Source organism: Labrus bergylta, chromosome 8 (assembly GCF_963930695.1).
Source record: "Labrus bergylta chromosome 8, fLabBer1.1, whole genome shotgun sequence".
Taxonomy (NCBI): Eukaryota; Metazoa; Chordata; class Actinopteri; order Labriformes; family Labridae; genus Labrus; species Labrus bergylta.
This window is the reverse complement of record NC_089202.1, coordinates 10,820,701-10,846,449: the sequence shown is the minus strand read 5'-3', so window position 1 is coordinate 10,846,449 and position 25,749 is coordinate 10,820,701. Positions and strand designations below refer to the sequence as shown.

General features: G+C 41.6%; 1 protein-coding gene across 1 annotated transcript in view; it reads right to left on the bottom strand.

Annotated features, from left to right (window-relative positions):
• Positions 1-3,015: 3,015 nt before the first annotated feature.
• si:dkey-246i14.3 (ephrin A4) overlaps positions 3,016-25,749 on the bottom strand; it is a 34,286-nt gene continuing 11,552 nt past the window's right edge. Inside the window, exons 2-5 of the mRNA XM_020641931.3 lie at positions 16,760-17,058; positions 12,177-12,245; positions 5,880-5,906; positions 3,016-4,972 (exon numbers count right to left, since the gene is read on the bottom strand). Of these exons, the coding sequence (XP_020497587.1) occupies positions 4,884-4,972; positions 5,880-5,906; positions 12,177-12,245; positions 16,760-17,058 (484 nt within the window). The 3' untranslated portion in view covers positions 3,016-4,883. The remainder of the gene's footprint in view (positions 4,973-5,879; positions 5,907-12,176; positions 12,246-16,759; positions 17,059-25,749) is intronic.

Here is a 25,749-nt window from a genome sequence, read left to right as displayed (position 1 = left end):
CAGGGTCCTTCATTTTGGAATTGCTAATGGCTTTTTTGCTGAACACACAGTTTGAAGACTTTGAAGAGTTACTTTATAAAAAATGTATTGTAGCAGAGGCATTCCATAAGTGCTGGTATAAAATATAACAGCACAGCTTGGACCTTTGCTTACATGTGTCACTTCTCTTCTGGTGTGCTGATAATCTTAATAAACATTTCATGATGAACGTTAAAGTGAGTGTTCTTACTTTAGATTGGTTAGGTTTACCCATGGAATAACAAATGCAGACAAAAGAAACAGCCAATCGACACAACCTGTGGTTGGTTGATAAATGAAGACGTATACTAAACTAAATGTACACTAAACAAAGCAGCTCTTTGCACTAACATGACACAAAATGTAATGAAATAACAGTAAAGGTTTGTGTTTCTACGGCAGCATTCCTGATCAGTCAAGTAATAATTAATTGTGTTAGTGGAGCCAAATAATAGATGTCTTTAACAACAAGTAATAATATATATAAGTGTTGTATAAAAGAAATATCACACCTGGGGCGCTGGTGGCCTAGTGGTTAGTGCACGTGCCCCATGTGCAGAGGCTGAAGTCCTCAAAGGTGGGCAGCTGCAGGTTCGAGTCTAACCTGTGGTTCCTTTTTCCACATGTCATTCCCCCTCTCTCTCTTTCTCTTCCTGATTTCTGACTCTAACCACTCTCCTGTCTCTTAATTAAGACATAAGAAGGCCAAAAATAAATCTTTAAAAAGTAGAAGCAATATCACACACACAGGTTGTGCTGTTGTACTGAATATCGCCACACGCAATTATCTCTGACACTCAGCCTTTCTAATAATTAGTAAAACCGCACTACTAAATCCATAAATACTAATTATTATTATAAATGCTTATTTCTGCTTAGACATGTGGCAGCAGTAGCCCTCAACAGAAAACATGTTTCCCATTCAAAGAGTTTCTCCTTCTTCATCATGCTAAAAGATTTCATGTAAATTGTCCAAAGCATTGAGGAGTCACATCATTTAAACTGATTCTTTCCTATTACCTGATGAAAAATTGGACTGAGGCAGATGTGGCCAGAGTATTTCAGGCTCTGTGCTTTGATAGAACAGTTCAATCTCAGTTCTGGGCAAAACAGTGAAAATTTAGCAGCTAAAGCAACCACTAAATCATTCCTATAAAATGAAAGAAAGAATACTTTCAAGTTAAAGCTTGTCTAGAATATTATGATGGAGTTAAAGTTTTACAGTCTGAAAACCGAATGCCCACAGAAAGTGGACTTTTAACGCTTCACTGCCCACCAGACATGAAGCGCTTTTTTCTTCTTTTTTTTAGCAGATGCAGAAACTTGAATAAAGTACAAAAAGCCAACTTCATTTATTTTTTTAAATGTTGGAACACAATTTTCCTTAAGGACCTCTTCATGTTAGTAAAGTTTTCAGAGGGAAACTATCTGCTGTCGTGTGTGAAGCCCTCTTACCTCACCTCAGTTCACCTTATATGAACCGACAGTGGTGTTGCTTCTGGTCAATGTATTGATTACAAACTGAGAAATTCTCAACACTGAAAAAGAAAAATCCTTCCAAAATTCAACAGCTTGTGTCTGAAGCATCTTGTTCCTATTGGACACTAAAATCATTTCACATAGGTTCACTTCTTCAACTCAGCTATACATCTTTGTACTTATTTTAGCAGCTAAAATTACTCAGTATATTTTACAAATTATGGCAATAAAACATTATTAAGCAACATTTGCTTCTTTTAATAGCTTTAGTTTTATATTTCCGAGAATGTAATCAACACCGGCAATCTAAGCCTTAGCCGAGGTTCAATTAGATAGAGGCCAACTTGTGGCAACAAGATTGGCCGTGTTGAAATATAATACAGTGTAATTACAGTGTCAGTGGTGCAATCTGGATGTGCAATAATGAGTATTTTATTGAAATTCTAAAACAGATAAAAACTAAATTTGTCTTTCCAGAAATTGTTTATGATCACAGTCCTCCCAGAAAGTCTCTGAGGGAGCTTTGACGTGGGATTTTTATGATCTTCCAAAATTTATATACCATGGCAACATCCGTCCATAATTATGAAGTTTATTTTGGAGGGAGAGTTCAGATCCAGCTTTTAGTACACCGTCGCACAGCAGACTTCTTCTTCAAAACGTTAACAAATTAGAAAGAAACTCGGAAAAATATGAACGTTGTTTGATATGATTGTTCAAGCATGTCCTATGTTTAATAAAATAAAAAAATAAGTAGCTTGTTATCAGACGATGACATAAAAGCTTTGGTCTGTGCAGGCCGTAGTAAACAACATTGCAGAGGCTTTACTGCCTCTGCAATTTACAGCGGGCTAAAAGTGTCCCATCTCTCCGCTGATTCAAGTATGCTTACTTCATCACTCACAATAGCAACTGAATGAAAACACAGGCTAAGGGTATTTCTACATGAAGGTCAAAATCAAAGGCATTTCATAACATGCCTCCACAGTGACAAACATGTCATCAGAAAGGATCATAAAGCATGAAATAGGAGCATTAGCCCCATTATCCAGGAAATTGCCTTCCTAGCATCACAAGAGGCTCTACACCACAGCCTACAGAGGTGGAAATGCATTTGCAGCTTATTTAGATGTATACTAGGCTACTATATGTCAAATAAAAACCATGTCTCCTTGCTCTGCATTTACTGAAAATAAATACACTGCAAGGTCGATGTATTGGCAATAATGCTTCAGGGTCTATTTCTACTGCACAGGGAGTCTATTGGTTATCTAAATGTTATCAGGACCAGCGATAAAAACTCAATATCCCAGCAGGTCACTCACATTACACTGGCTTCTGACACCGCAAGGTCACTTTAAGTCCCTCAAGTCTCCTTATCTTCATGCTCCTGTGTATTGTAGTGCATGTGTGTGTTCTGCAAATATAGTCGTGTGTGTGTGTGTGTCATCATTGAGACATGCGGTTACTTTATTGATATTTTCTGGTAAAGAGTTTAATGAGGATTGACTCAACACATTTAAATGAAATCATATTTATTTTGTTGTCTCGTAGTGTAAAAAAGAAAAGGCTCAGATTGCAGTTGGCTCTTCACAGAAGAAGCGACATTCTTCACTAAAATGTGAAAGCAGAAAACACACACACACGTAAAGAAATCAAAAACAAAAAGCTAGATGCACTGGTCTGTAAAATTCTACAACACTAATATTCTTTCACAAATATTCAACCATTATTTTTCATACTGATTTACGGAAACAACAATGAAAAAAATGACAGCACGACTAGTGTGTGTGTTTTTATAGCACGACAAACACATTTCGTTCAGAAAAATATATATATTAAGTGCTCACAATGTAGTTTTTCATTAAGTTAATTTGTGCATTGGAGTTAAAGATTTTCACAAAAATAATTTGAGGAGATAATTATTATTATTTTATTTTATTTATTTTTAATATAATCTTGTTATAATTCTAATTTCAATGAAAGATAGATTCATTCTCTAATTTCATTTTGAAAATCTGGAATATAATCAATATATTTTTTAATTTAATTCAATTAATAATTAATTCATCTAGAGTAAATTCTGAGAAAATGAAATTAATTCTACCTTCAATGATTTCACACATGTAACTACATTGCAGCAAAGCGTACTGTGAATAAAACAAAACACATGAATGCAGAATATAAACCAAAGTTTGTGCAGCAAAAACCTATTTTTGACCGACTGTTTTTCACTTTAATATCAGAGATCACCTCTCACTAAACCATTGAGTCATGTAATTAACTCATTTTGCACGATTTATTTACCAAGTTAAACCTCAAATTAATGATGCTGCGTAAAAAAAAATAAACAGAAGAAGAAAGAAGAAAACATCACAAACAATAAAAAGTAAACTCAAAGCTAGTGTGCATTTTTACACATCTGTTGTTTTTCAACATGAGCATCCACCACTCAGCCTCCTCAGTGGTCCGCAATGTGTACAGTGGGGCGAGACGAGCTCATGCTCTCCGGTTACCCATAACCCCCCTCTGCTCTATGCTTCAGTCTCAAGCAGAATGAGGAGAGGGAAAGGCAGAACAACAGGGGGGTCCACACACGCAGCCGAAGGTCCATACAGTTACCACTCAGCACCAGAATCTAGTGTCCAGTTCACAACCCAGTCCAACTCCAGTTCAACCAGTTCAATCCCAGTAGGGGGCGCAGCATCCCTGCTGGACTTTTCCAGAATGTTCAAATATTTTCTTCCCAAATGCCAAAATCTTAAATCTTACAAAAGGCTAAAATAATACATTTATCTTTAAGAGATATATATTTTTTAAAGTCCTAAATTTAAGTCACAAATAAGAGATTGACCTCCAACCTGAGCCAATCAGTACAGCAGCATGTGATATTTGGCCACTTGAAAAACAGGAGGCTGGTGTTTAAAAGAAGAAAATACTAGAAAATTAAATGTAAAATGATGAAAAAGAGAGAGAGAGAAGTTTGTCCTGAAAGGCTCTTTGTTTTGTTCTTCTGGCATCAGACCCAGATATGAGTCTTATGACTAGCTCCACCTCATGTGTAATATTCTTCTCTACTACTTACACAACATTTGGGAGAGGAAAATAACAAGGAATGAATCACTGTGATTCGACATGTCAGTCCCTGAGTCACTATGGTCCAGTTCTGGTAAAAACAAAAACAAAAACATGATTCTTGGTGGAATTTCACTGATAAACACAGCCACAGGAAGCTGATGATGTCTGTTATTAGCTATAGCTTAGCATTGATCGCTTCATGCCAGTCACTGTCTGAGCGGAGATTGCATCATGTACTCTGAGTAGTGTCTCCCAATCAGATGGAGGACAGGGGTGAGGTCAGCAGTGGTGAGGAAGGTCCAGGATCATCAGGTGATCAGCAGGAGGAGGAGGAGGAGGAGGAGGAGTGGAGGCGAAGTGGTCTTCAGTGAGCAGGCGCTTCTTGGAGGTGCGGTCCCTGAACAAGAGAAAGAAAACTTTGTTCATTAAATATTATGTATCAGATACACTAAAGTACTTTATGTTCACAATCTTGTGACTTTTGATCCAGGCCACTTTTTATTTTTAACCCTAACCCTACGGCTACCCTAACAGATAACTGTGCAGTCTGGTTCTGTTCTTAGTTTCTGCCTGTCAAAAGTAAATTTTTCTGGTCACTTTTGTCACCATGTTCACTCATGGTGCTTTAAGTTGAGTCCATCTCTGACCATGAGATATCAATCCTATTGGGATTTTAGGCTATATAAATAACAACTTAAGTCTGAGGAAGAGCATGTTGGCTCGAAACGTCACTTAAACTACTTAAAATAAACCCTTGGGAGCTCCTTGGTGTGTGGATCTTGATTGCTTCTTTTTACCTAATCGTGTTTTTGGATCCAGCACCCACTTAGGGATGTGCGTTTCTTTTTTGTTTTTTCATTGAGGCTATATAAATGAAAAATGTATTTATTGAATTGAATCTTCAGAGTTTTTCGAGGTGTCAGAATTGTGGATGTAGTTGCAGAAGAACTTTACATACCAGCTTCAATTCCTGCAGGGATTTAACATTTTACAAGTTCCAAATTCTTGCAGAAAAAGTTTCCAAGAAAGTAAGGGTATTTTCACATCGCATCGATTACGATTTCTCGATGTAGCACTCTGTCCACAAGCATTATTCATTCGACCACTTTCTCAAACGAATTAGTCCAATTACCTTCATGTGTTCTCTCATTTTCATGTTTTTGGTCCACTAACTTTCTTTTTAAGCCGCATTTGAACTTTTACTTTACACACACACAAACAGAATGTTGCATATACTTCAGTATTTATGTAAGCCAAAAATGTTTCCTTAGAAAAAAAAATGGGTTTATAATGCTTCATCTCACCTTGTATTTGTTTTGAACCTTCCGATGCTGCAAAAAGAAAGAAAAGAAAGCATGACTTAGATAAAGTTGAGGCAAAGAAACAAGTTGCTGATTAGTCATTTCTGCATGCTTAACTTTCTCATAAAGCTGCTGCTCTGTGGAACAAAAGAAGCCAGAAACAGACAAATGACCACGGGGAGGTATTAACCATTACTCAAAGCCTAACGCCATGAAAAATGAGTACTGACTGGCTGTGCAACCCTAAATATGTCCCCTATGCAAATTCTCTTAAAGGTCGGTGAAAAAAAAAAAAAAAGAGCTTGAGAAGCACAGCAACAGGAAAAGATAGTGTTATGGAAATTAGGAGGGGTAAGAATGATCGAGATTATACAGAGGGGATACAGGAAATGAAAAAGAAGGGGGAAAACACGGGAGAAAATTCAAAACGACAGAGCGAAACCAAGAAGTGGACAGAAGATGAAAGGAAAGGCAGCGGAGACTCGAGTGAGAAAGTTTGGCGGAAAGAAAAAGAAGGTTGGAAAGATTGAAACAAGGTCAGACAGAGAGAAACAGGGAGGGAAAGAGAAAGAGACGGAATAGGGGGGTGTTTGTGTCTGGGCGTCACTTTCTCAGCAGGGGGCGGACTAAAAGGAAATAATGGAGGGAAGGATGGAGGGACTGCAGGATGGAGGGATAGGGGAGGGGGTGATGAGATGTGGAAAAAGGTAGCGAAGCTTTAAAGGGGAAACGGTTAAAACCCCTCAGAAAAAAAGGTACGTTTGTACCGGTTATTAAATCAGTTTAGGGCCTTGAACCCACCCTGACACAACCCCAAAGACTCCCACACATACACAAGCTTGCACACACGCACACATTAAGACAAAGTGTGTGTTGATGTCTGCAGGAAAACTACCACCTATCCACATCCCGCAGCGATTGACTGAGATTACAGGAGAGGAAATGGGACACTCTGTGCTCATCTGTTGCAGGCTCACACAGCAGAGGGGTGAAAGGATTTATCAAATGAAGGCTTAGCGTGGAAACACAGTGTTTGCCTGTAAGATCCATCTTGTACCTACAGGTCCTGCGCTGCAACATGTCGCCCTGACAGACAGACCAAATTACTCCCAGGATATGTACAACTAACGACCATCGAGAGGTTAACGAAGCATTAAATAGCATGCTGGGCCCAGGCCTCTCCATGAGCTGCTGTGCATGCCTGTGTGAGTCTGTGAGGATGTTACCCTCATTGTTTGGGGGCAAAAAAAAATAAATCAAAGCAAACAGAAAAATACTCGTACTTGTGTTCAAAATAGTTCCACATATGTGCACAAAAGAGCAGGAAATGTCATGCTGCGTTTATTTAAAAAAGAGCTTCTTAATTGAAGAATGTTGGATTTATGTTTTTCAGCCCACGTTTAAGACAATTTCATGACCAAAGAATGTTTTTTTAATAATCTGCCGTCCTTTCAAGCTAAAAAAAAAAGCTAAAAAATGAAAAAGGTATATAATGTTTTCAATTCAGCCGTTTAACTTCATTAAAATAACAACAAAATGATTTAATAAAGATTAAAAAAAACATATCTTAAAGAAATCCAGATTATATCACTCAATTATTCTTTTATTTAGTTTTTCCACATAAAAATAATTTCCGTATGACATTTACAAAAAAAACCTGAATCAGACTTATTTATCACTTTGGTAGATGATAAACGTTTTAATTAACAGTATCAAGAAGTATTTCTGTAACACGACGCGGCCCCGGGAAACTTAAATGCGCCCTCGTTAAATGCCTCGTGTTTACCCGACTGAGTGATTTGTGTGTTTTGATCTCCTTTTAAAAAGCCATTCGTGCAAAAAAAAAAAAAAAACCCTGAACACTGAGGTGACCAGATTGTGGCAGCATCATAATTTTTGGTCATGGTGAGCTCTGCCACAAAATGGCGTCCATGGTGCTGTGAATGTAAAAAAATAAAAAATAAAATACAGTTCTGTCTCTGCACTGCAGCCAGACACATGCAGCATGTATGACTGTACATGCACAACTATGGCTAAATGTGTGAGAGTGTGTGTGTGTGAGTGTGTGTGAGTGTGTGTGTGTGTGTGTGTGTGTGCTTGTGCCAGTGTATGTGTGTGTGCGCCTTTCCAGTCAGAAGAACGCCCCACTGCAGAGGCTGACACTGTTCCACCATCCCACCTCTCCACTCATGCCGCCATTTTACACATTCAGGAGCTAACGCTAAACAAACCTGTGAGTTTTAGCATTCAAATAAAAAGTTCAACAGAATTTGCACTTAAAATCAAGTGAACAAATTATTTGCCGAAAGCGGTTAAAGTCAGATTTATGGTGTTTAGTTCGGTATCGGATGGCGCTCGGTTTTTGGAAAGCAAAGTGTGTGTGTGCCTGTTTTTGAGCTCTATTCTTGTGTGTCTCGAGTTCAGAGGGTACAAAGGTATTTGGGAGAGGGTGGTGTAGTGGTGGGGTGGGGTGGGGTGGGGTGGGGTAGAGAGCAGCGATGTAAGAAATTTCAACAAAAAAAAAGGAAAGAAAAAGAAAGAAAATCGCAGGAAAAAAAAAGAGAAACTGGGGAAATGGTGAAGCTCTGCAAACTGAAATGAATGCAATGGACTGCTCACAGCAGGAGGACGACAGAAAGGAGGGAAGGGAGACGAAGAGAGGAGAAGAATCAATTAGAGAAAGAGAGAGAGAGAGAGGAGTCGGTCTGTAATGGTTTCTCACAGTGGGACGGCTGCAAAAGAGAAATGGCGGAGAGGCAGAGCAACAAGGAGAACAAGAGAGATAAACACAACAGGAGGAGTTTTTTTAGGGAGAAGTTGCAGCCACAAAACAAAACAAAAAAGAAAGGTAAGTATGGAGTGAGAGGCGAAGCGAGACGGTGGAAGATGCACCGAGGGCTGCAGGCAGGGCGTCGGAGATTTCATGTGACATCCGTCTACTGATGCCAATTCAGAGCCTTGTTTTCTGATGCAACACCTTTCTGCTAAGCTCTTTCTCTGGCGTGGATCTTGACAGTGGTGCGTTCAAATACACATCAAAATCATAAGAGAGAACCAGAACCTAGTAGAAACCAAAACAGCCTTTACCATGCTCTAAGTTACAACCAGGATGCAGAAACATGCAAAGTCGGAGCGAAAGATTCACAAACAAGAAGTCATTTGGAGCTGCTGGTACAGATGAGTCGGTCCTGCCTGGTTTTATTGTGATCTTGTGTTAAATTAAGGTGATGAACACACACATTTTCACACCCTGGAGAGGAGACCGAGGGACTGGCTAGTTGTGGCTGACCTTGGAGCAATGACAGCGTACCTGACGGACCCTCTCACTGTCACAGACCAGTGTGACAAAGGTGTGTGCGTGCAGGTAATTAATTAAAAAAGCTACAACAGGGCATCCCCTCATGGAGCGACCTTTAATCACATGGGCTTCTTCTGTGGGGTCAAAAAAAAAAAAAAAAAAGTTGGGGGCGGGAGGTACATGTTTCGAAGTGGAGACATGAGAGGAGATGCAGCTGAAGGACAAGAGAGGCTGCCATCACCTACGGCCACACACACACACCCACAAACTCATACACACTGGCCCTGCTGCCATGCTACCTGTCAGATAAAAGGCAACCTGAGCAGGAAGGAACTAAAGAGTATGTGAGGTGTTACCACAGGGAACAACACAACAACAGCTGTGGTAAACCGCCACTAATGGACAGCCAAAGACAGAGAGAGAGAGAGAGAGAGAGGAAGACCCTCCAACTCTCCTTCATCTCCTCCCTCACCTCATCCATCTCATTCCCTCTCTACGGCCTCATGTATCCTCATCGCAACGCTCTCGCTGCACAGCATGCGCAAGACAGAGATGGAGCGGAAAAACAGGAGCGAGGTGAATAAACGATATTGTAGATATGGAGATGCAACGAAGGAGACAGAGAAGACACAGGGAAGGTGGAGGAGTCAGGGGGAGGAGGAGGAGGAGGAGGAGGAGGAGGAGTGGGAGTAGTGCCGTGGATAGCACCTAGATTAGTTTTGCTCCAGTAGCGAAAGATCATAAAAAATGAGGAAGGGAGGAGAGAGCTGAGGAGACAGAGAGAAGGGGAGGATTAGTGCCACTTCAAGAATGACAGAAGACTAAAAAAGGAAGAGAGAAAAAACAGTAGTGGGGTGGGGGGGAAGACATGGACAGGGAGATCCTCAAATTTAGTCGGGATTAGTTTTGGTTAAAGAACAGGATGAGAGGGAGATTAAAAAAAAACACAAGAAAAGGTGCCAGTAGATCTAAAGATGTGTGCTTTGTAGGTAGAAGTGTTGCTTATGTGAGGTAATGGGCTTTAACAGTAAAGATAAGTGTGTGTGCGTGTGTGTGTGTGCGTGTGTGTGTGTCTACAGTCTAAGATGATCCAGGTGATTTCAGATATTCTGATAATTTCTGGCTTGGATGGGCTGATCGGGGAATTCTGTCGGAAGGTCAAGATGACATTTGCATTTCCTCACTGAGCAACTATCTGCGGTTTTTCTAATTAATGACAGCAGGATAATTAACATATAAAAAAAGTCATCAGCCTTCACTGTGGTAATAGTGCAGCAAATTAGTCTCCGTCTCGGGCCGGAACAGAGATGGCATTTAGGAATTCATTTGAGACGGATGGGGCACTTTTTTTGGCTCCATTTAAAAAATATATATTTTCTCTCCACTTTACACCATAGATTGAATCAAGGAAGCTATGACGGATGGTGTTTGTTAGAAAACATGAAGGAATTTAATGAATGGGTCTCACACACACATCCTCACGACCAGTTTTTCTGTGTCTGTTCGTTCAGCCTGGGATGGCATGACAAGCCCCCCTGCAGATAGCACTGGGATGGGAACTGGGACAGACGTCTCAGACACGCACATGAGGTCACACGAACACACACTTGTATAAATGCAATCTCCAGAAAGGTCCATAGACTCATGCACAAACGCACTAAAACACACAGTGCAAAGACACGGACAAAAACGGTCAAAGATGTAGAATTGCACACACACACATCAGAGACACACACACACACACACACACACACACACACACACACACACACACTAACAACTGTACAGGGATTCCCACAGTGACTGGGCAACATTCCCAACCGGAATGGGCAGCTCACTGGACTGGAAGACTAACATTACTCCAGGCGCACTCTGGATTAGATCAACGCTGGGAATTTCACAGTGGGACAGGGAGATGGAGAGTGGGAGAATGAGGGAGACAAGGAGGTTATAAAATGAGAATAGAGAATTGAGGGAGGGGTGATGGAGGGCAAGAGGTGTACTTCAGGGGGAACTTGTGCTTCAAATAACCTAAAACCATTTGACCATATTCATACAGAGGCCTTTTCCTCGCTCAGGGTTGAAAGCTCAAATAACGTAGTATTGTTGTACCGATGTGTTCAAGGTTGTTAGTGGAAAAGATTGAGAACATTGCGAACAATACACCTATTAAAGATGTGTAAAGAGAAGAGAGTCATATTACAAGATAATACAACACAATAGATAACCCATTAGCTACGGTAAAAAAAAAAAAAAGAAGCTAATGTACAACCACCATAGACAAGTGTTAGCGTTAGCTTGGAAGTGGCAAAAAGCGATTTTGGCAGTTTTACAGACTACACGAGGAAAGGGATAGATTCTGAGCTAACATTATTTTAGCTTAAAATGACAAGTAACAAATGACAAGTTAACATGCTTAATTGCTAAGGTAATGTAAACTAACACTGTGAATTCTGGGAAGTGCTTGACTGCCAGCATTAGCTGAGGAACAAAGGTAGTGCTTAACAAATATGTTGTTTTTCCTTAAGATATGGACACAATTCCTCCCCAAGTTTCCAGTATCAATGTCTTTTCTGATGCTTATTTAACTAGAAGTGGTGAAATGATAATCATTTTCAGGATCCCTTTATTACTTACGAACTGGAATATAGCAGCACAACTATGTTGCTATACGCCCTGATTGTTATGTCAGAGGAAAATGGCTACTGTGCTACAGTAGGTAGTTAGATAGTAAATCTCATTTTACAAGGCTTTAGATAATGCAACCACAGAGAAGAGAAGATAAAATTGGTTTCATTGAGAAAAGTAGAAGGTTAATGCAGCGAGTAGTTCAAAAAGACGAGAAGAAAACAGAGGGAATAATAGTGAGGATGAAAGCAGCCTAAACATCATGCTACATGGCCTTGATAGTAGAGATGAGAGAGGCAGAGAAAGGAGTGTCTCCGTGTGAAAAAGAGGGGAAGCATGAAAGGAAGAACAGATAAAAAGATGAGTGTACTCACTAGGCTCACAGCACACAGTGACACGTAACTTCATACATGGCAGAGGAGGGCCTTCATCTGTGGGCAGAGCTGGAAAGAACAAAAAGAGAAAGGTTTAAAAAGTCTGCAAAATTCCAACTTGTCAAATAAAAGAGACATTTGCATCAACTGAATGAAATCTTCCATCTAATCTACTTTTTGAGGACTCTCTAGTTACTTTTGAAGAACTTTTATACGAGGACAGCGGCTGTTTTCTTGTTGTATCACCTCATTGCCTCATGCAATACATGATATGAGTGTAAAGAATGACACCATATCCCTGTGTCACAGGCACTGACATATATCACACTTATCTGCACAACTAAATAAAAACAATAAAACACAAAATGGAGAGTGCAGCCATAAAAGTCTGGGGCTGCTCTGATATCAATACTGATCACGGCTCACATGGGAAAACAGGCAAACATCGGCTGTATTACCTGTCAGCGCAGTATTGCTTTAATAAAACAAATCTGCCCGGAAACTGCAGTTTAAAGGCTTTATATTAGAATTATTCACAAACAGCTGCTTACTCAACAGGGGCCCTCCACTCAAGCTGAGTGCATGATCGTAGCCGGTCTGTCTCACTTTGTATCTCTGATTTCATCTGAACAGAAGAGAATAACAGTGCCAGGGTGTTGTGATAAGGCACAATCTACGGGTGCTGAGAGGGCTCATCGCAGAAGGACAAAGGATATCTTCAAAGTTTGGCAATACATGTCAGATTTGGAGATACGTAAGAATAAATGAACACAAAATAACTTAAGAGGTCATTTCACCAAAACATGAAACTCACTAGCAAATAAAGAAACTCCACAAATCAGACGCATAGAAACCAACATATCAAGTCTTACCCAAGGTCAACTCACTGGCTGTTTTGGATCTCGTATGACAGCAACTCAAACACAATTCTCACTTTATTTAATCGTTTTCTATTTTTTCATTAAAGCCTTTTTGGATGCTTGGCCTTCGCTGAGCAGAATAGGGATGTCTGTATGGTCAAGGAGGTACTAGAAAGATGAAGTGACATCATACCTAATGGGAAGACAATCATGGCCCAATTTAATTTTAATACAACTATGATGCTTCAACTTGAAACCTCCATTGATCATACACAGACTTTTCAGTGATGTACCAGACTTATTTTGTACAGTAATTTTTTTCAAATTTGTATATCCGAAGAGCTTTAAAAAATGAATGATTACATTTAAAAAAAATTAAAAACCACTCTACAATAACAAACATTTTTTTTTGGAGATGCATGCTGTGAATTAAGAACCCAAGCCAATTCCGAAAGGAGATACAACAATGGAAATGTTTATATATTTCCATCGAGAAAAGATGCACAGTTGAAGACCCATAAACATAGACCACAAAATCATCCAAGGAATTCAGGTTCATTTAAATGCCGATTGGCTTTTTAGATTGCGTCAAGTTTACATTTTAAACTAACAAATACCCAAAAGATGAAAATGTCACATTTTCACATCAATGATGTCATTTGCGTCCCTCCTTGAGACTGTGTGGTGCCGTTGACTTTCCTTAATTTCATCAAGTTAATAAAAAATGACACCTGTTTGGTCTGAACACACATTCAAAATGTGACATGTTTCTGTTCAATTTATAATGGAGTTGCGTTTTTTTTTTTTTATATTCTTAATTTCAATCGTTTTTATATTTCAAACTGCAAAACATGTAAACATATCTATTTGGCAATTGGAGTGAGATCGCTGGTTGAAAACTGTGAAAAACATTTTTTCCCAGCTCAACAAGCTGCAACATTGTTATCCCATAATTCCTGTACAGGCCTAACATTGGCATAACATAGGATAGCAAAGTGTGACAGCTAACTTTTTTAGTGTTGCTTGGAGGCTTTTGTTTGGTTGTTTTAAACTTTTCAGGATTGCTTTTTGTTTTCTTTATTTCAGTTGGTCTCTGTATAAATGCCTGATATATGTTGTAAACTTGCTTTCTTGAGTTTCATTAACGTGTACGATTTTTTTGTGTTTTTCAAGCAATGAAGATTGCTTACGGATTTCCATGTTTTTCGTGAAAGTTGAGCTCTTTGGTCATCATGGAAACCCCTCCATGTTTCCCTGTTAAGATCAGCTGACTCTCAGAGGAAGTGAAGGTGTTTCCTGTTTGTGAGGATCCACACATGGAGCAGCAGTGGGGCAGAGACCCAGTGACAGTGTGCTGTCAGTATCATAGTCTGTGGGAGCTGCAAAGAGGAGCTGAGCCAACTAATGCCATTAGTGTTCCTAATACTATTGTACTGTTCTAATGCTATTATTCTATCTCCAGTGCTGCGGGCTCATTCACTACAGAGACCCCAGGGCCAGACATTTGGACCAACTTTATGCTTTATCTTTGATGTGGACAAAACACACACAATCGCTCTTGCTCCCGATGTGGCTCCACCAAGAGGGGGGAACCCATTGTTGCTTTTCTCTGAACGGGCCTGAGCAGCCACAATAGCCCAGTGTGTGTTTGTGTGTGTGTGTACATAAATACATGTGTGTTAGCGTGTGTGTAAAAACCACTCTCTCATGCCCTCACAATACTCCATTGTCCCTCGGACTGCAACAGTAATTTATGTAAAGATTCTTTCTTTCCCTTCGTCTCATCCATCCCTTTTGTTGCTCTCCCTTTTCTTTCACTAGATTCCTCTCATCAACCCCCCCTCCCCTCTTCCTGTACTGTCAGACTGTGTCCATCTTTTGCTCTTTCTCTCTCTCTGTCACTCCTCCACGCTTCTCTACCTCCGTCTGCCCCTCCGCTTGCTTTCTTTTCTTTCCCTCCTTGCTGTTGCGTATTGATCTTCATTTCTTCCTCCTACAATTTGTGGCTCCTTCTCTCTGTCTCTTTGTTGTAACCCCTTTCATACCGTGCCTTCCCTTGACTCTTTCATTCTCTGTCTTGTTTCAAGTCGCCCCCTCCATAGTGGTAAAAAAAAGTAAGAAAAATTAGGTTAACTGATTGAACAGCTACTAAGCTATCTTCTGTCTATGTCCCTCCATTTTCTTCTTCCACTAGGTTGAAGTAAATGATAGATGGGAAAAGAGCACAGGAGAGCGGAATGATCAGTTTGCCAACACTCGACGATTCATAAAAATACAATGGCTGAAGCTGCTCTCAACTTTCCCTCCCTTAAAAATGTAGAGCAGGCTGGGCACATCTTCCTCCAGCATAGGTGTCCATGCACATTCTGAGCTCCTGTGAGGAGTTTTGACCCAGTTACAAAAACACTGAAATTCATTTAGATGTTTCTTTATGAGCTTCAAAAGTAAGTGAGACCAATTGGGGTAAAGATGCCTGAAACGGCTGCAGAAAAACAGCATGTTGCAAAAAAAATATTTTTCAACGGCACATATTCTTGATAAGGAATACATTTGCCGGTTTACATAAAACAGGACAAAAGCAAAAACAATAAGAGGTACCACTTTGTCTACATTGGGAACTAAAACTGACACAAATTGAAAGTTATTCACAGGAGCTTTAAACATTTATATTTTCTGTTTTTTGGCACCTTTGACTTTATTCACTTAAAATAATAATTGTCTGCCAATTAAAATATTAACAAATTATTTAAATGTATTTTAGTTCTACATTAGAAACGACACAAAATCAATCTGAGATTGACTTCATCAATAATAAATGCTTATGATTCCAATCATCTTGGTTGTTGATGTTTAACTCCATCGGTTAAGGTTACCTTAGGATTTTGCAGAATTTTAGCTCCTTTCAAAACTCAGACTTTGATTTACACTATCAGAGGCATTCATCTTTAACGGAAGTTCAGTTCCTCAAGGTCTTAAAGTCATTCGACAAGTAAAAATCCCAAACATCATCAAGTTCAAGCTTTTTTATTCTAAAGAAATGCTGGTTTATCCTTGTTATTTTAGAGTCAACAGAACAGCTTTAGGAATTTGATCACTGGTTGGACAAAATTAACAGTTGGAACGTGTCATTTTCGGAACATCCATAGGAAAATGTAATGGACATTTTTGACTTTTCTTAATCTTTTTTTTAGGGTATTTTATTTTATTTTATTTTTATTTTATTTTACGAAGGTAGCCCCAGAAGAGCTATCTTGACAGGCTTTGATGTTAGCTAATGCACGATACCTCAACAGCAATAGTAGCTTAACTTTTGGACTTGCTCATTTTGTTCCCAACTTTTTTTTTAACCCTGAACTGTGGAGACAAACCAGATTGTCCCACATAGCAGAAGGTTATCTGTGTCAGGCACACTCTCACAACTCAGTGTTCTAATGTTTTGGTGAGGGAGGATGACTGTTCTTTGTTTTTTTTGCACCCTTTTTTCCTTTATTAGATAGGACATCTTAAGAGAGACAGGAAATGTTGGGAGGAGAGAGTGGAGGATAGCAAGCAGCAAAGGGTCCAGGTTGGATTCAAACCCATAGCCGCTGCTAGAACGAGTTTAGCCTCAATTCATGCGCGCAACAGAACCACTAGACAAACGGTACCTCTGTTCATATCACTTCATATTACTACTTAATAACTATGACTGCACACTCTGACATGCACACATCCTGTACTCACAGCTGTAGTAGTAGTGTTGCCCTGGTAGAAACTCAAACCCCAGCGAGAAGGGCGTGAACCTTTGTATCTTCTCAGAGAAGCGAACTGGTCCAAACGGAGCATATGGGGTGTTACACTCCCACCGCTTGATGGCCTGTCTGGTCTCCACACAGCCCTGAAAGGACGCCTTTCCAACCAGGTAGAGGGCCAACGTCTCTGGCTGCCCGTTGCTCACAGTCCCCTTGTTTGGGTAGTGTGGACAGTAAATGTCCAGGTAGTCATTCAGATTCACCTGGACGGACAGATCTCCTGCCAGTAACCTGGAAGGAAAACAACAATCACATTAATATTTGATGTAATGATTACACAATGTGATGCATGACTAAAGGGGATAGAGAGGTGGTGATTAATCCCAGACAGAGAGAGAAAGATGACAGATGACAGGTTTCCCATAATTCCTTTGTGCCTGGAGGAATTTGGATGGTTACAGCAGATGGATAGTTCATCAATATTATACAAAACAATTACACAGGGTTGTAAAGCAAAGATTTGCAGGGGTTTAAAATATGTTTTTATAAAACAAAAACCATAAAACAACCAATTTTTAAGACAGTATGACTATTCTTCATACGCTAATTAAGACCACCGAGGGGGGTTGAGTGTAAAATAAACTCGACTCCCTCTGCTTTTCACTCTCCCTCTACACACTACAGATACACTGGCATGAGCTGACTTGAGCAGACGTGCATGTGCATGCACAACTGCGTCTCCAGTCAAGGTTGACCGGCTTTAGGCATACCAACAACTCTGGACAAGACAGCATCATTAGAACAGAAGACTTGCATAATGCATGCTCCTTCAGACTGCGAATCCTGACTTCCTGTCAGCAGCTGTATAAAGAGTTAGCCATGAACAAGCCAATACGGAGGAAGAAAAGACAAGAGGAAGACGTAAGACAAAGTACGATCATCTGACTTTTGTTTGATTTATGACGGAATGATAGGACAAAGTAGAGGGAAATAAGTGATGGGAGAAATGTGTGACAAATGGAGGGAAGGAGTGAGAGTGATGGAGTGACATTAGCGGGCAACGAAGTGGAAGACAGAAGAAGACTGATGAAAAGCGAGGTTATTGAGACAGGCTGGAGCAGACAGGTGGAACTAAAAAAAATTAATAAGAAAGCAGAAGGAAAAGTTGAGTGAACAGGTGAAAAAAGTGGAGTAAAGAGTGAAGAAAGTAAAGAGTTTTAATTAGTGACCCCAGAGAGTCTGAGTGCAGACACACTGAGAGGAGGAGAAGAACAACAGATTGGGAGAAAGAAAGGAGATGGACTCTAATTGGTCTCTTCTTCATGTGGAGCAAAGGAGGGGAAAAAAACCCCAATGATGAGCAGAATGCGGCACGGCAAGAAGGTTCAGGTCCATCAGTGGGAGTCTTTATAGAGGGGTGACAGAGCGGAGGAGAGAGGGAGGAGAGAGGAAGAAGGGAGTGCTGGGAGTCAGTGAAGGAGAACATGGGGATGGAACAGGAAGGGGGAGGGAAGCGGGGTGGTGCCGGACAGTGCGAGCAGTCTCAAGTTAAGTAGGTGGACAGAGAGGGGAACGAGAGAATAAATGAGAGGAGGAGGAGGAGGAGGAGATAGAAGAGGTAAAATGAAACAGAGAGACATGACAGGAGGCAGCTGACTGAGATGGTTTGAAGATGGATGGAGCAGTGAGAGGAGAAATGACAAAGAGAGTGAAACTGAAATAGACATCCACGCTTTCTGTTAACTTTGAACCAGAATGTTGGCGCGATGGTGGACGTCTCTGAGTGAGATAATGGAGCAGAAAGGCAGAAGTGTTTTGTGTGTGTGTGTGTGTGTGTGTGTGTGTGTGTGTGTGTGTGTGTGTGTGTGTGTGTGTGTGTGTGTGTGAAAAGCAGGTGAGGCCCAGGAGGCAGGTCTCACCAAAGCTGCTTCCTGCTCAATAGCTAGCGCGCAGAATTGGCAATCTATCAACGGGACAGGACACCATCGATCTGGATTGCTCGCTCAGGACACACACACACACACACACACACATGCACAGACACACACACACACACATTCTCCCTTGATCAATATCCCTACTGTGAATGTCTTTGTAAGAGAGAGAGAGTGTGTGTATATATGTGTGTGTGTGTGTGTGTGTGTGGGGGGGGTCAGATAGCTCTATTACCTGTGCCTGCTAATTACAGCCGAACAAAGGCACTGGATTGTCTAGTTAAGGAAACACAAAATCACATAAGCCAGTGTAACACACACACTCTCACACGCAGCAGCAGCTGGTTTCTTGGCACTACCTGTGGTGCTTTCCGATGCTTCTCCAAAGTACAGAAGTGTTTGTTTAGGTGCACCAGCGCTGGAAATGTGTGTGTGGTGTGTGTAATAATAATAGATGTGTGCTGTGTCAACATGCAGCATCCACCTGCCATACATGTCATTCACCTCAAGATTCTTCTTCACAGCTCATGTCTTGTCCTGCCCCCCAACCCAAATCTGCATCCCTACTCATCTCGTCTTTCCCCCTCTCATCTTTCACCACTTTTTGATAACAGACTCATCCAATCTACCAATTCAGGGGGTGCAACCCCCCCCCCTTCTTCCACGCGCCTTGGCCTTCACCATATGCACGCCAGCAATTACAAAGACGGTGCGCTCTACTGATGTCAAACTGTCATCTCTCCTCTTCCCTTCCCTTGCCTCTCTTTCTCTGGTCCTGGGTACGCCCTAATTACACTCAGCATCCTCCCCTCCTGCCAGCCACTGTGCACCCAGAGTGGTGACAGCACAGAGGCATCATGGGAGAACCGCAGAGAGCTGTAGGTGTAAAAGAAGAAGAGTGCTGGAGCAGCCTATCAGCAGGAGAATCCTCTGGAAGCGGAGGAGAGGATTGGTTTGGTGCAGAGTGGAGAGGGCACACACACACATACACATGCAACCCCCCAACACACACACACACACACACACACACACACACACACACACACACACACACACACACACACACACACACACACACACACACACACACACACACACACACACACACACACACACACACACACACACACACACACACACACACACACACACACACACACACACACACACACACACACACACACACACACACACAAACATTTAGACTTGAAAGTAGTTCAGGAGAATAAAACATGTTGTAACCCTCATGCCAGAGGGTGATCAGCGACACCCTTCTGAGGACTGGTGCAGGCTCGCAGTTGATAAAGAAAAATCTCACCAAGGAGCCGAATCAAAAATAACACGCTGCGCTCTTCAATGGAACACTTGAAACGGCTAATATTTAGCCTTTTTTATGATTACAGGAAATCACATTCGATATTCAAAAATGGAACATAACCGTTGTCCTCCCAATGTGTGTCCATGTTAATGTATGTGCACACAGAAGCTGCGCACGTGTGGGTTTGTGTGTGTAAGGCTTTGCGTGTGTGTGTGTGTGTGTGTGTGTGAGCCGGCAATTTTAATGAAATGCAGGGGGTTGACTGTGCTGGAGACCTTTGATCCTTTAATATGAGAGAATAATTAAAGGAGCAACAATCCCACAACACAGCTTCAGGAATACAGAACAGATACTCGATCACGCACAGCAGCTGCATACTGTGCATACTGAATACACTTGGGCACTAAACGCAAGTATTGCACACAAACATGGAGGGATAATAGTATTCTTCTACAACTAAAATGCTAATATGATGCTGCTTATAGTGTACTATAAATCCCCTATGAATTCAGAAAATGTATACTGTAGATGCTGTAGCTCTAATGAACACTTGTGATGCTGCGTAAATGGCCTCAGTCAAAGGCTGTTGGTTCCTTGCAGTGATGATGGGGGGGTCGAAAAGCTTGGTGAAAGGCCTCAGTTCTTTAGTGGCCAATCACAGCAGGGCGATGGCTAACTCTGGTCACTATGCTGACTGGGCACAGCACGCTGTGGTCACTGTGCCTTGGCCGGCCATAGCATGACACAGAGTTAGCCTTCATGGTGGCTGCTGCAGAAACACTGTTGGTTAAGTGCCAGAACCTTTGCTCTTCTTTGAGGATGACTTTGTGAAATGGTATTCTTTTTTTCAAGTGTACCAGATGGGTAAGATTAAGCACACAATGACAGATGAATGGATGCCAAGTGAGTCATTATTCTGAACGAATACCACAACTAACTAGGCTGACCTACTGGTTGTGTTGGTATTCTTTGTATCACACTTGGTTTAATCTAGCTATTCATCATGATGCCTCATCCTTTCTTTCCAGCCAAATATCTCACTGAAATCACTCCATTAAAATAGAACAGCTGGGAACAGTGGACTTGCTTGTTGAGTTGAAGTAAATCTGTGTAGAGCTCATAGAGTTTAAACCTGGTGAACAATGGCACAACCCTCTCACCACTGCCGCTATCCAAGGTTATATTATTTTCAAAATCTTGTGCAGGTCTGTGAGTAGAAACTGTTTCCTACACGGAGAGCAAAGTAAGATGTACAAACAGCTCTCAAAGACAAACTACTTTAGCTCATTGCCTGTTCACATCACGTCCTATGTACTTCAACATTGTATGAGAACAGAAAGAGCTATCTTGGTTGTTCAAATTTGAAAATAAAGAGGGCAGTTCCTAATATGGAGTTCAAAAAGTAATAATCATTTCAGCCACTTTGCAGCTGTCAATGCCGTAAAACGAAAGAAATGTCATGCTGGCAGATTTGACGGTTTCAAGGAGTATCAGTAGACAATAAGCTGTAAGTGGGTTATTTCAACAGATTAACACAGCATGAAGTGAACATTTGACATGGGTAAATATCATGGCTGAGAACCTTTTGAAATGTATGTGACAAATTATAAAAATATTGAATACATAAAAACCTGAGAACAGGGATTAACACCCCAGAAGCTCTACCTTGACAGGCTTTGTTGTTAGCTAACGCATGTTACCTCAACAGCAATAGTAGCTTAACTTTTGGTCTTGCTCATTTTTTTTCCCAACTTTTTTTTTTTTTATCCCCAACTGTGGAGACAAACCAATAGTTTCTGCCAAGCCACTTTCTTGGGAAAACAGGAAAACTCCTACCATTTAAGTCCACCTGAATGCTATTCATGTGTAGCGAGAAAAACAAAATCTTTTTGTTGGGCAAGTGAATAAAACCTGAGTTTGGAACTCATCATGGGAAAGCAGCACTGTACTGAGAGGAATAATTTAAGGAAAGTATGAGAATAGTTTATGGCAAAAACAGCCCAAAGACAGTCCAGGAGGAGGTTGTCCACCCACAGAACGAACATTCAAAGAAGGTCTTCAAAGCTTCAGTATTCCCTTGCTCCACAGCCTATCCTACCTAGAGGAAAAAGAAGGAATCCTAAAATGGTTGGGCTTCACTCATATGTCAGAGAATCAGAGGGTAGAGGAGAGACTTCCACTACTATTCTATCCATCATTTTCAAGAATGTATGTGGTTCAAACCTTTTTGTTCCCCATTTCCTCTCTCCTACTTAATCTCTCTCTGCGAGGTTGAAAAACTGAGCAGAATCAGGACAACCCTCCCCATGACATCCCTTCTTTTTCTGTGCTCCCCCCTCCACGCTCACAAAAAGCCATGCTGCGTCTAGAGCCCAAACTCCAATGTTGTGTCTAACCTGGTGCTTACTCCCCTCAACGCGCACAAACAAGGACTTCACCCCCCACCTCTGACCATCTGGGTCCCCCCCCCCCCCCCCCAACCTCCCCATCCCGCCTGCCCAGCTGGCCGAGAAATCCCCTTAGCTTCCCCCCCAAATCCAACATCACAACCTCAAGACCCTGCAGGCGCTTTGGATTGTTAGTGTCATGAAATGGTAAGCAATGACGGTGATCAACTGGCCCTCACCAAGAGGAAAGAGGGACTTGAGGGGAACAAGCTGTTGCTCTTGTCTACTCTTTCCTTCCTGTTTGGTATGCCAATGTGAGAGTGTGTGCGCTTCTATCAAGGTCAGCAGGAAGTGTGTCTCCTCTATACTCCTTCTATAAGTCTTCTGCTTTCTATTCTATGACTCCTAATCTCAATATGCAGATGGATTGTGAAAACTCCTCTTTCTTTTTCCAACCCTTTTCAGTCTCCATCCACTTAAGTCTGCGGTTGTTCTTTACAGGCAAGTTCAGAGTGCACACATTGTATTAATATGCATTAGGATCTGTGTGGCTTACCACCTTGCTGAACAGTTTCCTTGGGGATGCACTCTGCTATTGTCAAAGAAACCCAATGTTTCTGGCCTCTAAAGGGTAGTATGATACGAGCAGATGTACACTCACGGCCTCACGCATAGTGAAGCTTTGTATTTATATCAAGAAGAACTTTGTGCATAAGCATGGACACCAATTGCTGTGGGTTTATGTGAGTAATAGATTAAGTGATCAGTTGCAATATGCCCTGAAGGGTTTGTTGACTGACCAGAAAAGCCAAGTAGATCAAACTGAGTGTTTTCTCTTTCTGTAAATTGTAGGTGTCTGCTGATCTACACAGATATTCACACACCTGCTGCTTCAACCACTAAAAGGCATCTCAGCTTCAGGTAAAGAACGGACCCTATTTTCTGCCTGTTACGGCAAAGGTTCTCCTCCGTCCGTTCTGTGGGACTCAGCAGCACAACAGGATGTATAGCCAAGGCCGTCAAGCGCTGAGGAAAATTGCACGATTCAGGCCCGCAGGAGCCATCAGTATGGAAACCATTCCATCGGAACCATTTTGATACGGCTGCAGGTCTGCAGAAACCATCATCTCCCATTGTGGCAGCGCTCTGTCATGCATAGGCAGCGCTCTCCATGTGAGGTCTAGTCTGATCCTAAAATAAGCTTTCCAGTGACTTTTCATAGGAGGTATGAAATTACCACAATATAAATGGACAAAAGTTGCAGTCTTGCAGTCTATGGCTCGTTTATATTTTCGCTGCTGGACCAAATATATTTCAAGCCAAAATGTTGCCTCAGTATGACCACCAGCGTGGCAGCAGCAGCAGCAGCAAAAAAATGTTACCTGACATGACCCTCACCTTGTATGCATAAAGGAGGCCACACTTCAAAGAGGAGTATGAGGAAAAAAGGGCACAAGAAGAGGAGTTTCAGCTCTCAAGCAGAGAAAAGTGCGGAGGAAAAGTGTTCGGAAAAATAGATGTGCCTGGGCAAGAACGCAGCTTGCGTACGGTGAGGGGTGTGTGAGGGGGTAAATAAGGTCAGACGTGCCGTTGCCAGGACAACAACCAATCCGAAGCCGGGATTGGAGCCAAGCCAACGCCCCACCCATCCAACCTTCGCTCCATCCATCTTTTTTTTTTTCTGCATCCCTCTGTTGGACAGCCTAAACCTCAGAGTAATGAGTGCTCTCCATGTTTCTGCAGTCTAAATGGAGCTGCAGTGTAAATACAGGGCTGATTTGAACAGGTGCCAGGCTCGTATACATAGTCCTGAATATAGCGACACTACCTCAGCGCTCAGACACTGACAGGACAGATGAAGGCGGCAGAGGTGGAGGACAGTGACAGCTTTGATGGGTGGACAGAAAAAAAAGCCAAGATTCAAACTATCTATGAAATCTATCAACGTGGACTCAAAGTGGATGTTGACAAAGTGGCAGCTGAGCTGATCCACTTTGTCAACATCATTTGTCTCATGTTTATGTGCTAACTTTGTGGTTAGCGCCCTTGAGCTTTTTCACACGGCGTCAGAGCACATCGAGTCCAGCTAAATGGAGCGGGTGGACAAATTAATGTCAGCTTTAGAATTGAACAACAGTTCAACAAAAATTAGTCCTATTGGGTTCATGCCAATGGGACAGATGGTGTATGGCCAAAGTGGAACTCAGTGTTTTTCTTCTTACGAGCCTATTTGTTCTACAAAATTATAAAACTGGTGTAACAACAAAAACTGTAAATCTGTCATCCTGCCTAATACTGTGGACCCTTATTTATAGTTGTTTATAATTATGATGCAACAGTAAAGTGGTATTGAACAGCTTCTCACATCAGTGCTATTGTTTTATTCACGATTTTTCGACAAGTTAAAAGACATATTACGAGTTTCTGCATTTTTAGCAGTATATGCTCTACACCTTTATCCGCTGTATGAACTTAGCCACACTTAACTGTTTCAAGACCCCACCTATGTAAGTGGGTTAAAGAACATATGTGAGCAACACCCCTTAAAACACACACAACACAAGCAGTCACTGAGACACACACCCCAGTTATGTGAAAAGGGCGCTCACAACGCAAATACACCCAGCCAATAAATCAGACTTGGCTTTGAGAATCCATCATGTACTAAGTGGGTCACACTTTTGATGCCGTAGACACTCTTTCTTTCTTATTCTCACACTCTGTTTTTGTCTCTCTCTATGATGTGAAGGTCAGTGCTGGATAGGCAACATGAACTATTTATCCCAGGTGTGCAGTCCCTCTGCGCCTGATTATTTGGTGGTTGTTAGCGGGAGAATGGCCAGTCAGAGCTACACACTCGCACACATACACACACACACACACACACACTCTTTAGACATGTCAAGGAAACCTGCTCTAATACAGGCAACAGGCCTGAATTATTTAAACAGAGTGAAGGAGAGGAAAGGAGAAGATGGAGGGAGAAAGATCGGGGAAGGCACAAGAGGCAAGGAGTAAATAGAGTACGCTGGCCCCCTTTTTCAGTCCCTCTGACTCCTGGTGAACTTGTTTAAAAACTTCTCGACTCGCTTTTCACTCCCATCTGCTTTCTTTCACCCCATCTTCACTGCTCTCATTTCCTCCCCCTGTCAGCCTACCTACACCTTCTCATCCTCTCTTCGAGCACCACCATTTCACCCACTTCTCCCTCCCTCCCCCCCCCCCCGTCTTCCTCTCTGTTTATCTAAGCACTTTCACGGTCACTGCTTTGGAATCCCAGGAGTCTAAACTGGCCCCTTCTCCTCTCTCTCTCTCTCCCTCTCCCTCCCTCCCTCCCTCCCTC